The 12,243-nt window shown below is 37.9% G+C and overlaps 1 protein-coding gene across 11 annotated transcripts in view; it reads right to left on the bottom strand.

Annotated features, from left to right (window-relative positions):
• The window catches only part of ABCC9 (ATP binding cassette subfamily C member 9), a 144,724-nt gene that overhangs the window by 70,615 nt on the left and 61,866 nt on the right, over positions 1 to 12,243 (bottom strand). For all 11 annotated transcript variants that reach the window (XM_032855299.1, XM_032855306.1, XM_032855304.1 and 8 more), the window contains 2 exons: positions 7,051 to 7,123; positions 6,045 to 6,150 (listed from right to left, as the gene is read on the bottom strand). In XM_032855299.1, the coding sequence (XP_032711190.1) occupies positions 6,045 to 6,150; positions 7,051 to 7,123 (179 nt within the window). The remainder of the gene's footprint in view (positions 1 to 6,044; positions 6,151 to 7,050; positions 7,124 to 12,243) is intronic.

Below are 12,243 nucleotides of genomic sequence, written 5' to 3'. Positions count from 1 at the left end.
ACCAGACCATGAAAGCTCCTGGTATAGTATAGAAAGGCCTTTGGACTATTTCTTGTATGCTTTAGCCAGTCAATTAAAAAAAAATTATAGGCAAGAGGGGACTAGATTTTCGTGTCAGAAAGGTACATCTCATAACAGTATGAAGAAAGGTGAGGGAGTTATTGCAGTGAATAGTTCACATATCGAATTCTCCTGAACTAGGCAAATTTAATTAGGCATAAGAATGTTAAGGACAGACAGAAGGAAAGTAACTGGTTAGATTGTGCAGGCAATGGAGAGAAAGAAGAATCTAGGTTGAACCTTTGAGCTCTGAGTTGGGCAAGTACCAACCGATTTCAGTGGGTGGGGACACACCCTGCCAAGATACAAGAGAAGGAGATATTGGACATATGAAGTTTATGAGCTCGGTTTGGATGTGCTCAATATGCAGCTTATATAAGACTTTTTGGAGGAGCTATTAGGTCTTCAGAAGAAAGATCTTGGCCAGAAATGTACATTGCTATGCTGTAAATACTTAGAGAAGAACTGAAGTCAAAGACAAATTAAGGGCCATGTAAAGGAAGAGGATACTACAGCAGACCACGGAAAGACTGAAGAAGAATTAGAATATTCTTCCCCACTAAAAATGTATTATATGTTTATAAAAAACAAAAAATTTAAAAAAAAAAAGAATATTCTTCCCCACCTTCTATCTCCACTTATATTATAGCTCCTTACTTTTTTGATTCATTAATTTTGGTTTATCCTTAAAATATAAGCAAGTATCACTCATTTATGCATTCCTCTAAAAAAGCCTTGTTGATCCCACAGACTCAAGTCAGTTAGGTTACCTATTATTATTAATAGGTAATAATAAGTAATAAACTATTATTTGTTCTTTTAAAATCCAGGACTACTGGGGCGCCTGGGTGGCTCAGTGGGTTAAAACCTCTGCTTTCGGCTCAGATCATGATCCCAGGGTCCTGGGATCGAGCCCCACATCGGGTTCTCTGCTCAGTGGGGAGCCTGCTTCCTCCTCTCTCTCTCTCTGCCTGCCTCTCTGACTACTTGTGATCTCTATCAAATAAATAAATTAAAAAAAAATCCGGTACTACTTCTTCCTGTCATTTATAGAAGTTTAACCAAATAATTACTTATGGAATTATTTTCTTACTTCCTTGTGGCCTTCCCTGCTAAGCAGTAAGCTTCATGAGAAGAGGACCTGACTTGTTTTGCTTATTTTCCCCTAGAGACAAACACAGTGATCTGCATGTCAAAGAGGTACTAGTATTAGAGTAAGAAAGATAAAGTAGATAGGATTCCTTTACTAGGTAGGCATCTTCCATTAAAAAACAAAAACAAAAACAAAAAACTCTTTCATTTTCCCTAAGTAATATTATAGTCCTTAACTTCTAAAGACCACCTCTACAACCTTCTACACAGCAGCAATATTTTTAATCAAATTCAACTGTGTAGGACTATTTTTCTCTTCTAAAATCAATAGAATTATCTCTGACTTCCAACACCAGACTTGTTTGATTACATGAAAATCACCAGGACCATGGCCAGACCCATGTTCCACCATTCACTGTGGCAGTGAACAGCCCTGAAAGCTACAAGAGAAAACAAAGAGGTCATATGGAAAATCTTCTTCTGGAAAATGGCATAAGATTTCCCTTCTGCATGCAGGGTTTGTGTGTATTTTCCTTCAAGAGTAAAAATTAAACTTGATAACTAGCAACTTTCAAGTATCATAGTTGTTACTTATAGAATGGGAAAGAATGACTTTTGCAAGCTAAAATTTAGAAGAATGGGAGCCAGATGTGGACACAAACCTGCTGTGTTATATCTAATCCAGGAAAGCTGACTCAATGTTACTCAATGTTACTATTCCTTCATGCCAGGCAAAGTCACACGAAAAGGAGTAACTTCTCAATTCACCTGTCTTAGAATAATTGAACCACTGTTATAAAGCTGATTATACTAAGACGCTAGAAGATAGAACTTCAGCACATATGGGGCCTGACAGGAAGATTTTTTTTTTTTAAGATTTTATTTATTTATTTGAGAGAGAGACAGTGAGAGAGAGCATGAGAGGTGAGAAGGTCAGAGGGAGAAGCAGACTCCCCACGGAGCTGGGAGCCCGATGCGGGACTCGATCCTGGGACTCCAGGATCATGACCTGAGCCCAAGGCAGTCGCTTAACCAACTGAGCCACCCAGGCGCCCCTGACAGGAAGATTTTTAATGCCTGGGCAAGAGGGAAAGGAAAAGAAAGGGAAACCAAAAACAAATGATATCTGTGTCTCACATGATTACCACACTTACTACACATTCCAGACTCCCTCAGTGGAACCACCCATCATGTAGAGCCATTTAGTTCAAGCTCCTAAGATGGCAGTAGGAACTACTGTTAAGACAACTAGGGAAGAAAAAAATCATTCAGGCATCTATCTATCTTTCTTTCTCTCTCTCTCTCTCTCTCACCCTTTCTTTCTTTCTTAGATGTATTTATTTTTAGAGAGGAGGGGTAGGGGTAGAGGGAGACAGAATCTTTGAGCAGACTCCACACGGCACAGAGCCCTTGGTGAGGTTCAATCCCACAACCCTGAAACCATGACCTGAGCTGAAACCAAGAGTCAGATGCTCAACTACCTATGCCACCCAGGTGCACTAGAACATTTGCTTTTCAACAAATATAGAGTACACTGAGATGCAGGGGTAAAAACCCTGGCACTCTGACAATTTTGGAGAATTTTTTTTCCCTTTGTCATGTCTCTCACCTTTCTCTTCTGGAGCTACAACATGGCATACTAGGTCAAAGGTAACAATTTCCAAAGAAACATCTACAGAGGTCTTTATGTACCTGGTTCTACAGATGTAGGTGTGTCCTAGATGAGCAGCAGTACCTTCTCTCCCTCCTAAAGTAAATATTTATCACCACAATAGGGTAAAGTACTCCATTGGAGTTTGATCATGCCAGTCTATGAGGACACATGTAAAAATAAAATTCATGCAACCAGAGATACTGCAATGGTGAAATAATGACCACAAGGCACTTGATGCCTTATGATAACATTTAGTTTATTGGGTCTTTTTGTTTTTGAGCTTCCAAAAATATCAAGCAATTCAATCTGCTGAAATAAAGTACTTCTTAGCATTAGCATATCATCAGCCTATCAATATTGATCATTTGTAAGTTAGCTTCACTCTAATAAAGTTTCTATGCCTTTCCTTATTCAACTATGCACAATAACCTCTTATGGAATGGAGAGTAATTACAAATAACTCTTTAAAAGAAAATCAGTATCTGGATGCCTGGGTGGCTCAGTTGGTTAAGTGTCTGTCTTCAGCTCAAGTCATGGATTGAGTCTGCACTGGCCTCTTTGCTCAGCAAGAGTCTGCTTCTTGCTCAGCAAGAGTCTGCTTCTTCCTCAGCACCTCCCCCTGCTCGTGTGTGCTCTCTCTCTCTCTCTGACAAATAAATAAAATCTTAAAAAAAAAAATCAGTATCTTCCAAATATTCCTGATCTGAAAATATGTTTCATCAAAGATTAAGGACACCATGGAAGAAAATTAAGTAATTCCTACAGTTAAAGGAAAATAGCATTTGCGTCAGTTTATCGAATCTCTTAGAGGCTTAGTTTTTAGGTTGTGTGTCTCTAAGCCAACACAAACATTATTTGAAGAAAATATCTGTCCTTTTGCCATTAAGAGATGGGATTATTGTCTGTGAAGGCAAGTGTTCGTAAAAAGATCATTTTTATATTATGAGGATTTTATAAATACTTAGAATTATCATAAATCCTTTCTTACACCTTCATCCTATTGGCTCCATCTCTAAGACATAATCTTTTTTTTATTAGCTTTTATTATTAGGATACATAAGAAAGATTTCTTAACCTCTGTTGAGTAAGTATATGCTTTTATCCCTAGTTTCCTCTTTGCCTAGTTTTCATGAAGCTCAGAGTGTAACCTCTGCTCCATATTTCATAAATACGCAGGACTCCAGTGCATGCATTTCTTCCTATTTACGTCTCAGATTACTTAAGTCTTATTTTATTCTTGATACCCTTATCTTTATTTTTCAAGCTTTATTATATTATGTTATTTTACTTATTTTTTAAAAATATTTTATTTATTTATTTATTTATTTGAGAAAGAGAGACCAAGCGGGAGAGGGAAAGGGGTAAGCAGACTCCCCAGTTAGCACGGAGGCTGATCTGGGGCTTATCTTAGGACCCTGATCTGATCCTAATCATGATCTGGGCAAAATCAAGAGATGGATGACCAATCGACTGAGCCACCCTATACTTTGTTATTTTAAATAAAATAATTCACTATCTTTATGAAATGAAATAGGATATCTTGCTTAGGAATGCAAAAAATTAAATACTAGATTATGTAAAATACTTTCCTAAGTATTGTATCATTTATTTATCCATTAACAAAATGATACAGATTATTAATGATAATAGTGGAAGTTGATCTGTCCTAAATGGAATCTTAAACAACAATAGAGAAGACTAGATTAGAAGAACATCCTAGAGGTCTGAAAATAAAATCTCAAGCTTCTTCTGTCAGTTTCCCATACTTTCTCTTTTAATGACAGTGAAACAAAGGTAAAAATAAAACCCAAATAACTTGATTATGGTTGTGCACAGCACACAATATAATTTAATCAAGTAAAAGTTATTTCCCAAAACATACAGTCATCCAAGATGGGAGGAGAAAGTGACAGGACAGACTACCTGGTGCCTGACCTTAGTGATCACCAGGAACTCATCAAGAGGCAAACCGTAGGTAGCAATTATTTGCCAAGCTCCCTTCTGGATATTCACTAAACAGTTTCATGTCTATGTCTTTTACGTTGGCCCACCAGGAACAGAATTTACACTCAACATTTCTCAGTCTCCTTCTTGCATCCATGATACCAAATATAGGATGTTTCCAACTCAAATTTCACATTCACGCATTTCCTTCTCGTCACTGGAGTTTAACATAGAATCAATTCTAAAAACGCCCTTAAATAGTCTTTACTCACTCTTGAGACATAGCTGTGTGTAAACAGCAGAGTCAGCAACAGTAGAGTCCACAACAGTAGGTGCAAAATATTAAGGTTTCCCAACCTCGGCACAACTGACATTTGGGGCCAGATGATTCCCTGTCACATGTGGTGGTGGTGGTGGGGGGGTGTCCTGTGCATTGTAGGATGTTTAGAAGCAACTATAGCCTCTACCAACAAGATCAGAAGCAACCTATTCCCCAGTATGACAACCAAAAATATCTCCACTGGAGCAAAATCACACGTGGTTGAGAACCACTGGTCTACAATCCAATTTCTTATATAAGCTGTAGCCGATTTCTTCATACACTGCTTATGGGGAATCTACCAGGTAGGCTGAATTAAATAAATAGGATTAACTCTTTATCACACAATTATATAATATTATGGTTCTGAGTCACTTTATTATTGCAATTTGCTTTGAAGACCCCAAGCCAACCGTTCAAATATTCAGAAGAAACCCCATGCTAGATATCTTCTTTTTCCATACCACTCTGACCTACCCATATCTCTCTTACTAGATCTTTCTAGTGTCTATTTTAAATTGGGTGTGAAAAGAAATGGCTGGTTTCTCAGCCCTTTATGAAGATTTTGGAAAAGATTATTTGGTATTTCTTCACTGAACACTGAACCATTATGGTTCTGTTAGCATTTAAGCTTTCTGAATAATGTCTGTTTTCCAAACCTTCTTTTACCCAGGATGAATTTTCAAATTATTTCTTTGAATGTTACCCATTTAACTTTGAAAATCGATCTTTACAATCCCAATCATACTAGTTCATGTCACTTTAAACCTCTGTAAGAAACTGTTTTGTAATTTTTAATTTATGACATTTAAGTTTTCCACTAAAAAGCTGTACCTGTTTCTGAGGGGATTCTCAGATTTCTAACCTAGGAATCTATTGGTCTAATTTCTTCCTTTGGATTATCATTCGGATCTTCCCTTGGAAGATCATCAGATGTATGGCAGAAAAATAGAAACCAATTAAAAATACACATACTTGCTCCAGTGGACTTTGCCTTCCAGTGTCTGCATCTCACCAAGGATAGCAAGGAGAAGAGAAGACTTTCCACATCCCACTTGACCCACAATCATGGTCAACTGACCTAGGGAAATTAAAACAGGGTTAAGAACAGGAGGACATGGAATCCTCTTAGTAAAACAAAACCAAAATACATTTAGAAAGAATGATGTTTCAAAATCAATGGCCCACTTTTGGTCTCCAGCAATAAGGTATTTATTTGACATAGCTCCTTTCTCTGATACACAAGTTTTTTTGAAAATGGAGAGAAAATTTAAAAGATAATAGGTCTTGCTTTACTGTTTCCAACTATGAGAATAGCTGAGATTAATGAAGAGAGCAATGAAATATTTGCCTAAATAATCTCAATTAGTTTTATTATTCAATTCATTCAGGAGAAAGCAGTTTTGACTCAAATTGATAATTGGGATGAAAGGGATTTAGGCTGGCATTAAGACATCTTCTCTAATTTCAGACTTTGATATGTATGTAAAATAGAAAAATCCCAACCTATTTTCTATCAGGCCAGCTCAAAAATGAATTTTTATTTAATTACCTAGACATTTTAAATAAAAATTATTGAGCATTTGAGCCTTAAATATCTTGAAAACTTTAGTTGTCTTCCAGGATAGAAAATAATTCTCTTATGTGGTCTTTCTTTAAATCCTTTCTCAAACAGAACAAAAAATCAACTATCCCATTACTTAAATGGACAAATCAGCAAATGAGCTGATAACAGCTTATTTAGACAGTTGATAGCTTATCCAGTGTCTATACACTCTGTAGTGAAAAGCATTTCCAGCTATTTCCACAATGATACAGTGGCTCGTGAGCTACATGGTGCAAAAAAACAACTATAGATAATGTTTATAATGTTTAAAAAGTCTTTTGTTGTTGTTGTTGTTGCTGTTGTTAAGATCAATTATCTTGGATATCCATAGTTTTGGTAATTAACAATTTAAAAACTGAGTAACAAATGACTTACCTGTTGGAATTCGAATATCTATATTGGATAATGTAGCTAAACCACTGCCCCATGAAAAGTAGCCATTTGTGACCTAGAAAAGAACACATAAATTAAATTATGAAACCATGTATATATTTTGTGTTAGAGAATAATTCCAATTAAAAGCATTTTCTCTTTAGAACACTGAAAGACTTTTAGTACAAGGTAGACCACATAGTGGTGAAATTCTAATTTATAGTTTTAGCTATTGAGAGGTATAAATGAAGAACAAAAAAGAATGGAAGTGAAAGGAGGGTCTTTGAATTAGTGATATTATAAATAGGAGGAAAATTCCAATTTTCTCTGAGAATTTGGGATTGCTAGATCATTTACATGAGAGCATTCTTAAATAACATTCATCCCAAATATTTTTTTAATTGATTACTTTCTCATTGCTAGGTAATTCCCAGAATTCTGGCAATGTAAGTTATAGAGTGGAAATAATGACAAATGATTCCAACAAAATGACTGTTACCAAGGAGGAAGTTTTTGTAATAAAGGAGTTTCCTGAACTGTGTGGATTAATCTCTATTCAATGAAGTTAAAACAAAGAGTAAAAGGAAGAGAGGAATAAAGCACAAAAATGAGGTAACATCTATTGGTGGGATAAACCCTCAACAACCAGCAAAAAATCACAAGATCTGCAGTCATCTAAAGCAATCTAACAGGCATGAAGTAGATTTGATAGTTTTAATAGTTACAAAAATGGGAAACAAAAGAGGTACAAGAGAACCAAAGGACTGAGATTGCTTGAAAAGACGAGATTGCAATTTTCCACATAAGTTTTCTCTAGCCTGTTAAATGCAGGACATTGAGTAATATCTATCGCATAGATGCACATGAAATTAGTCCTCGGAGGAGGGTGGCATGGAAGGGATGCCTTTCTGATTGCTTTACAAATATTTGCTGAGCACCCACTCTGTGTGAGGTGCTGCGTTCATATGGATGTAGGCTACAAAGAAGGTACAACGTCTCCTCCCTGCTTGCTTGGAGTTGCAGCCAGCTGAGTAGATAGACCATGGACAGGAGCAAGTATAGTGCCAGACAGTGTAGGCTGAGTAACAAATAGAGGGGACGGGCAGACACTAAGTAGAACAAAAGGAAAACCATTCACATTTCAAAAAGAAAAACACTGATGTCTGAGATGGGGTTTAAAAAATATTTTTGGAAGAGGAGGTCTTTGAGCTAGTTTTGAAAAATATATTGAATTACAATGAAGGCATTTGGGGGTAAAGACCTACATATACAAATAGGCGCAGATCAGGAAACTATGAAACATATTCTGGGAAATAAAGACTAGAGCTGGCTGGGTCAGAGTATCATTTATGATATTGTGATATCAGAGTATGATATCAGAGTATCATTTATGATACTGTGGCTAACTGACAAATGATGCTGCAAGAAATTAAACAGCCTGAGGAGCCCTGTTTCTCTGAGATGCAAAGTGCTGCAAATATGCCTGGGTTTGGAAGCAGGCCAGTGTGGAGCTGAGAAAGGCCCTCCCTGATAATTTGTGTTTTCAGTGGAGTGGGAGTGAAACGTATCTGCAGAGAGAAGAGGTCAAAGGGGACATGGAAGGAGGTGAGAAGACAGTGCTGAAAGCAGAAGAGCCGTGGGAGGCTATGGAAACAAATGCTGACAGGAGGCATGCAGAGGATCGCCAGGAACTACTGAGGGGCAGCGGAGTGGGGAGATACTAAATGTGTGGTTTTGCCAATGGGCCCATTGTATCTTTCTTCCATAGTGCTCAGTGGTCTGTTTCAGGAGTGTCGCAGGCATGATGTGGGATTGATTATGGAAAGTGCTAGAAGACTGAGGGAAAAAGAAGGGGCTTAATTTGCTGGAGGTCTCTCTCGGTAAGGTTAAAAAGCAATGTCAGCAAAGGTGAGGCCTGAGAGAGCTGCAGGTAGCGTTCTGTTGTCAGTGTCAATGCCTGACACAATATAGAGTTTAAAATTTTGGAGGAGCGGCAGTTCCCGATGGTGGCCAGGTGTGGCCTCAGGCAAGGTTGTAGAAATGGAGAGCAGGAGAAGACATTTCTGGGCTGGGATACTAAAGAACTGTACACTTGTAAGGTTAAATCACATCCATGCATGGCACCAAATAAGCCAGAGGGATGGACAGGGAAACAGGCACCCAAGTCTTCAGCAACAGTGCGGGGTGATTATGAGGTCCTCTAACAAGACATGTGAGAAAGGTAGACAATGCCAAAATTTCACAAAGTTGTGAGAGATGAAAAGATATGGTCTGAAAGCAGCAAGGAAGGAGCTGGAAGAATACAGTATTGCTACACAGAAGTAAAAGAGGAAACTACCTCCTTTCGAGAAGGATGATGGAAGAGGGTCAAAGTTAATCTCTCCTGCGGCAATCTGCACATCCACTTCCTCCTGCCTTTTACAAAATAGTCTCATGTCTCCACCAGGGTTAAAATCCTAGCCTTCCCTAAATAGTTGTTTGACCTTGGAAAATCAGGCAACATATACATTTTTGCAAATGTCCATAAAAGGGTAAATACAAAAACGATCATCATAGAATCGTTTGTGAAAGAGGGAAGATGGAGGCAAAGCCAGTGTCCATCCCTAAGGGTAAGGAAAATACAATGATGCATACTAGAGAACACAGTAGTGTTGTAAGAAGGAGCAAACCATTATGAAAACATTTCAGGAGACTGAGAGTACATAGATGTTTATTATGTATTTTACAAGGATATGAGTATATTTAGGCACACATATTGAGCCCATTAGAGCTTGTACCATAATGACAGTGGCACAGAATAGGAGTGGGTATCAGAGATAAGGGGAAAGAATGTATTAAAAGTATAGGAAGGAACCAGACAGATGCAAGTTACCTATTACATGATCCATTTATGTAAAATATCCAGGATATATAAATCCACAAAGACAGAAAGCAGATTGGTGGTTGCCAGAGGAAAGAAAGAGGGGTAAGTGGGGAGTGACTGCTTAATCGGTATGGGATTCCCATTTGGGGTGATGAAAATATTTTGCAATGGGAGAGAGGTGCTGGTTGCATAAAATTGTGAAGGTACTAACTGCCACTGAGTTGTTCACTTTAAAACAGTTAATTTTATGCTATATGCATTTTACTTCAATTAAATAATTTTTAAAAATTAAAGGCAGGACATTACACAGACCATCATCCATTTCCTCCTGGTAAAAATAAGTATAAATGCTGAATAAAATGTAGTTTGTAAATAAGATCATTAAAACAAGGAGTAAGGAAATACCAAGTCCAAATATAAATAAAAGGACAAATTCAGAGCTGTAAGTCCTGAAGCACCTAGGCCTCTTTCCCACAAAAGGGACAAGAATAGCTAAGATATTTTGGAAGAAAAACAATAACGTACAAGAACTTGTCCTAAAATATATCAGCGTTTATTAGAAAGTTATAATGATCATAACAGTGGAATCTGAGAGAGAGAAACCAATGGAAAAAAAATAGAGGCCAGCAATCAGTCCAGACATATAAAGATCCCTGAAGTGTGGACAAGACTACACTGACTGTCGGAGGGGACAGTGACCAGTATGAGGGACTGGGACAACAGGATGTCATATAAAAAAGTAAATCAGACCTTACTGACTCACTGTGGAATGTAGTAAAGTTACTGCCACTAAATTTACTACTGCTAAATTTCAACCAAAATTATTTGTTCCTGATTTCCCCACTATATCACATCCCTACTTCATACCAAACACAAAGAGGGATCCTAGGTCGATTCCAGAGCTGAAAGTGAAATGTGTAGCTTCAAAGACTTTAGAAGCTAATATAAATCATCTTCTTGACCTCTGGTAGGGAAAGTTTTCTTAAATGAGACAAAAAAAAACCAGTCATAAGGAAAAAGTTATATAAACCAGACTACACTAAAATTAACAACTTCTGATATGATAAAGCCAAGCTTTAAATGGAAGAAGAGTTCTGTAACATATAACTGCCAAAACAGCTGAAGTATAAAGTATAAAGAAGTAGTCCTCAGCATTTTTTAAAGGGGGAGGGAACCCATAAGCTGGCAAGTCACAAAAGAGGAAATCGAAACCCACATGGCCAAGGTATACATGAAAAGATGCTCAACCTCGGTAGAAATCAGAAAAGTAAATAAAAGTAAATAAAAACCACAAGCTACAACGGCACCTCCTCATGTACAAACTTTGGCAAAATATTGGAAGCCCTGGTGAAGACGTGGAGCAACCGATCCTCTCTCAAGGGCCCTTGGTGAAAGTGTCCATTGGCACAACCACTTGGGGAAACAGTTTCCTGTTATCTGGGAAAGGGGAGGATGTACAGACCCCATGACCCGGCAGTTGTTCACAATAGCCCCAAGTGGGAAAATAGCCAAAAGCCCATCAAAAGTAGAACAGAAAAAGTTCGGCATATTCATACACTGAAATGCTATCTGGTCATGAGAACGAACGAGTCACTTGATGATCTGGATGAACCAGACATCCATAATGAGCAAAAGAAGCAAGACGTACACACATCCATGCACACATTTAAACTTAACTAAAATATGTTTTTAGGGAGGCATGCATAGCAGGGGTAATCAAGGATATGATGACCATTAAAGTCAGGGTGGCGACTGTTTCTTGGAGAGATAGGAGAGGGAACAGGAAATGTGTGTGTTGGGAGGACCTTCGGAGGGAACCCGTGATGCTCTTTTCTTGCTGGTCCCATAGGTGGAACTTTTTCATTAAATGGTTCATGTATATTTTATGTAGTTTTCTGGATGCATGTTCAATTTCAGAATAAAAAACAGATTTCAGGGGCGCCTGGGTGGCTCAGTGGGTTGAGGCCTGTGCCTTCAGCTCAGGTCATGATCTCAGGGTCCTGGGATCGAGCCCCGCCTCAGGCTCTCTGCTCAGCGGGGAGCCTGCTTCTTCCTCTCTTTCTCTCTCTCTGCCTACTTGTGATCTCTACCAAATAAATAAATGAAATCTTTAAAAAAAAAAAAAATTTCAAAAAGACAAACGAGTTATTACCAACTTGAGAATTTCCCCCATGAATAAAAACTTAAAGGCTTGATGGTGGGCCTGAAACTGCAGTGCCCATTGCTAAGCAGTTTTTCAAGTTTTTTGTTTTTGCTTTTTTTTGCGGAGTTTTTTGTTTTGCTTTGTTCTGTTTTGTTTTGGTGCATGAAAGGTCGACTTTAAAAAAACAAAT

The sequence above is a fragment of the Lontra canadensis genome, unplaced genomic scaffold, assembly GCF_010015895.1.
Source record: "Lontra canadensis isolate GAN:19392208 unplaced genomic scaffold, GSC_riverotter_1.0 scaffold9, whole genome shotgun sequence".
In the NCBI taxonomy this organism is placed as follows: Eukaryota; Metazoa; Chordata; class Mammalia; order Carnivora; family Mustelidae; genus Lontra; species Lontra canadensis.
The sequence above is the reverse complement of the archived record's forward strand: the minus strand, read 5'-3'. Positions and strand labels throughout refer to the sequence as shown.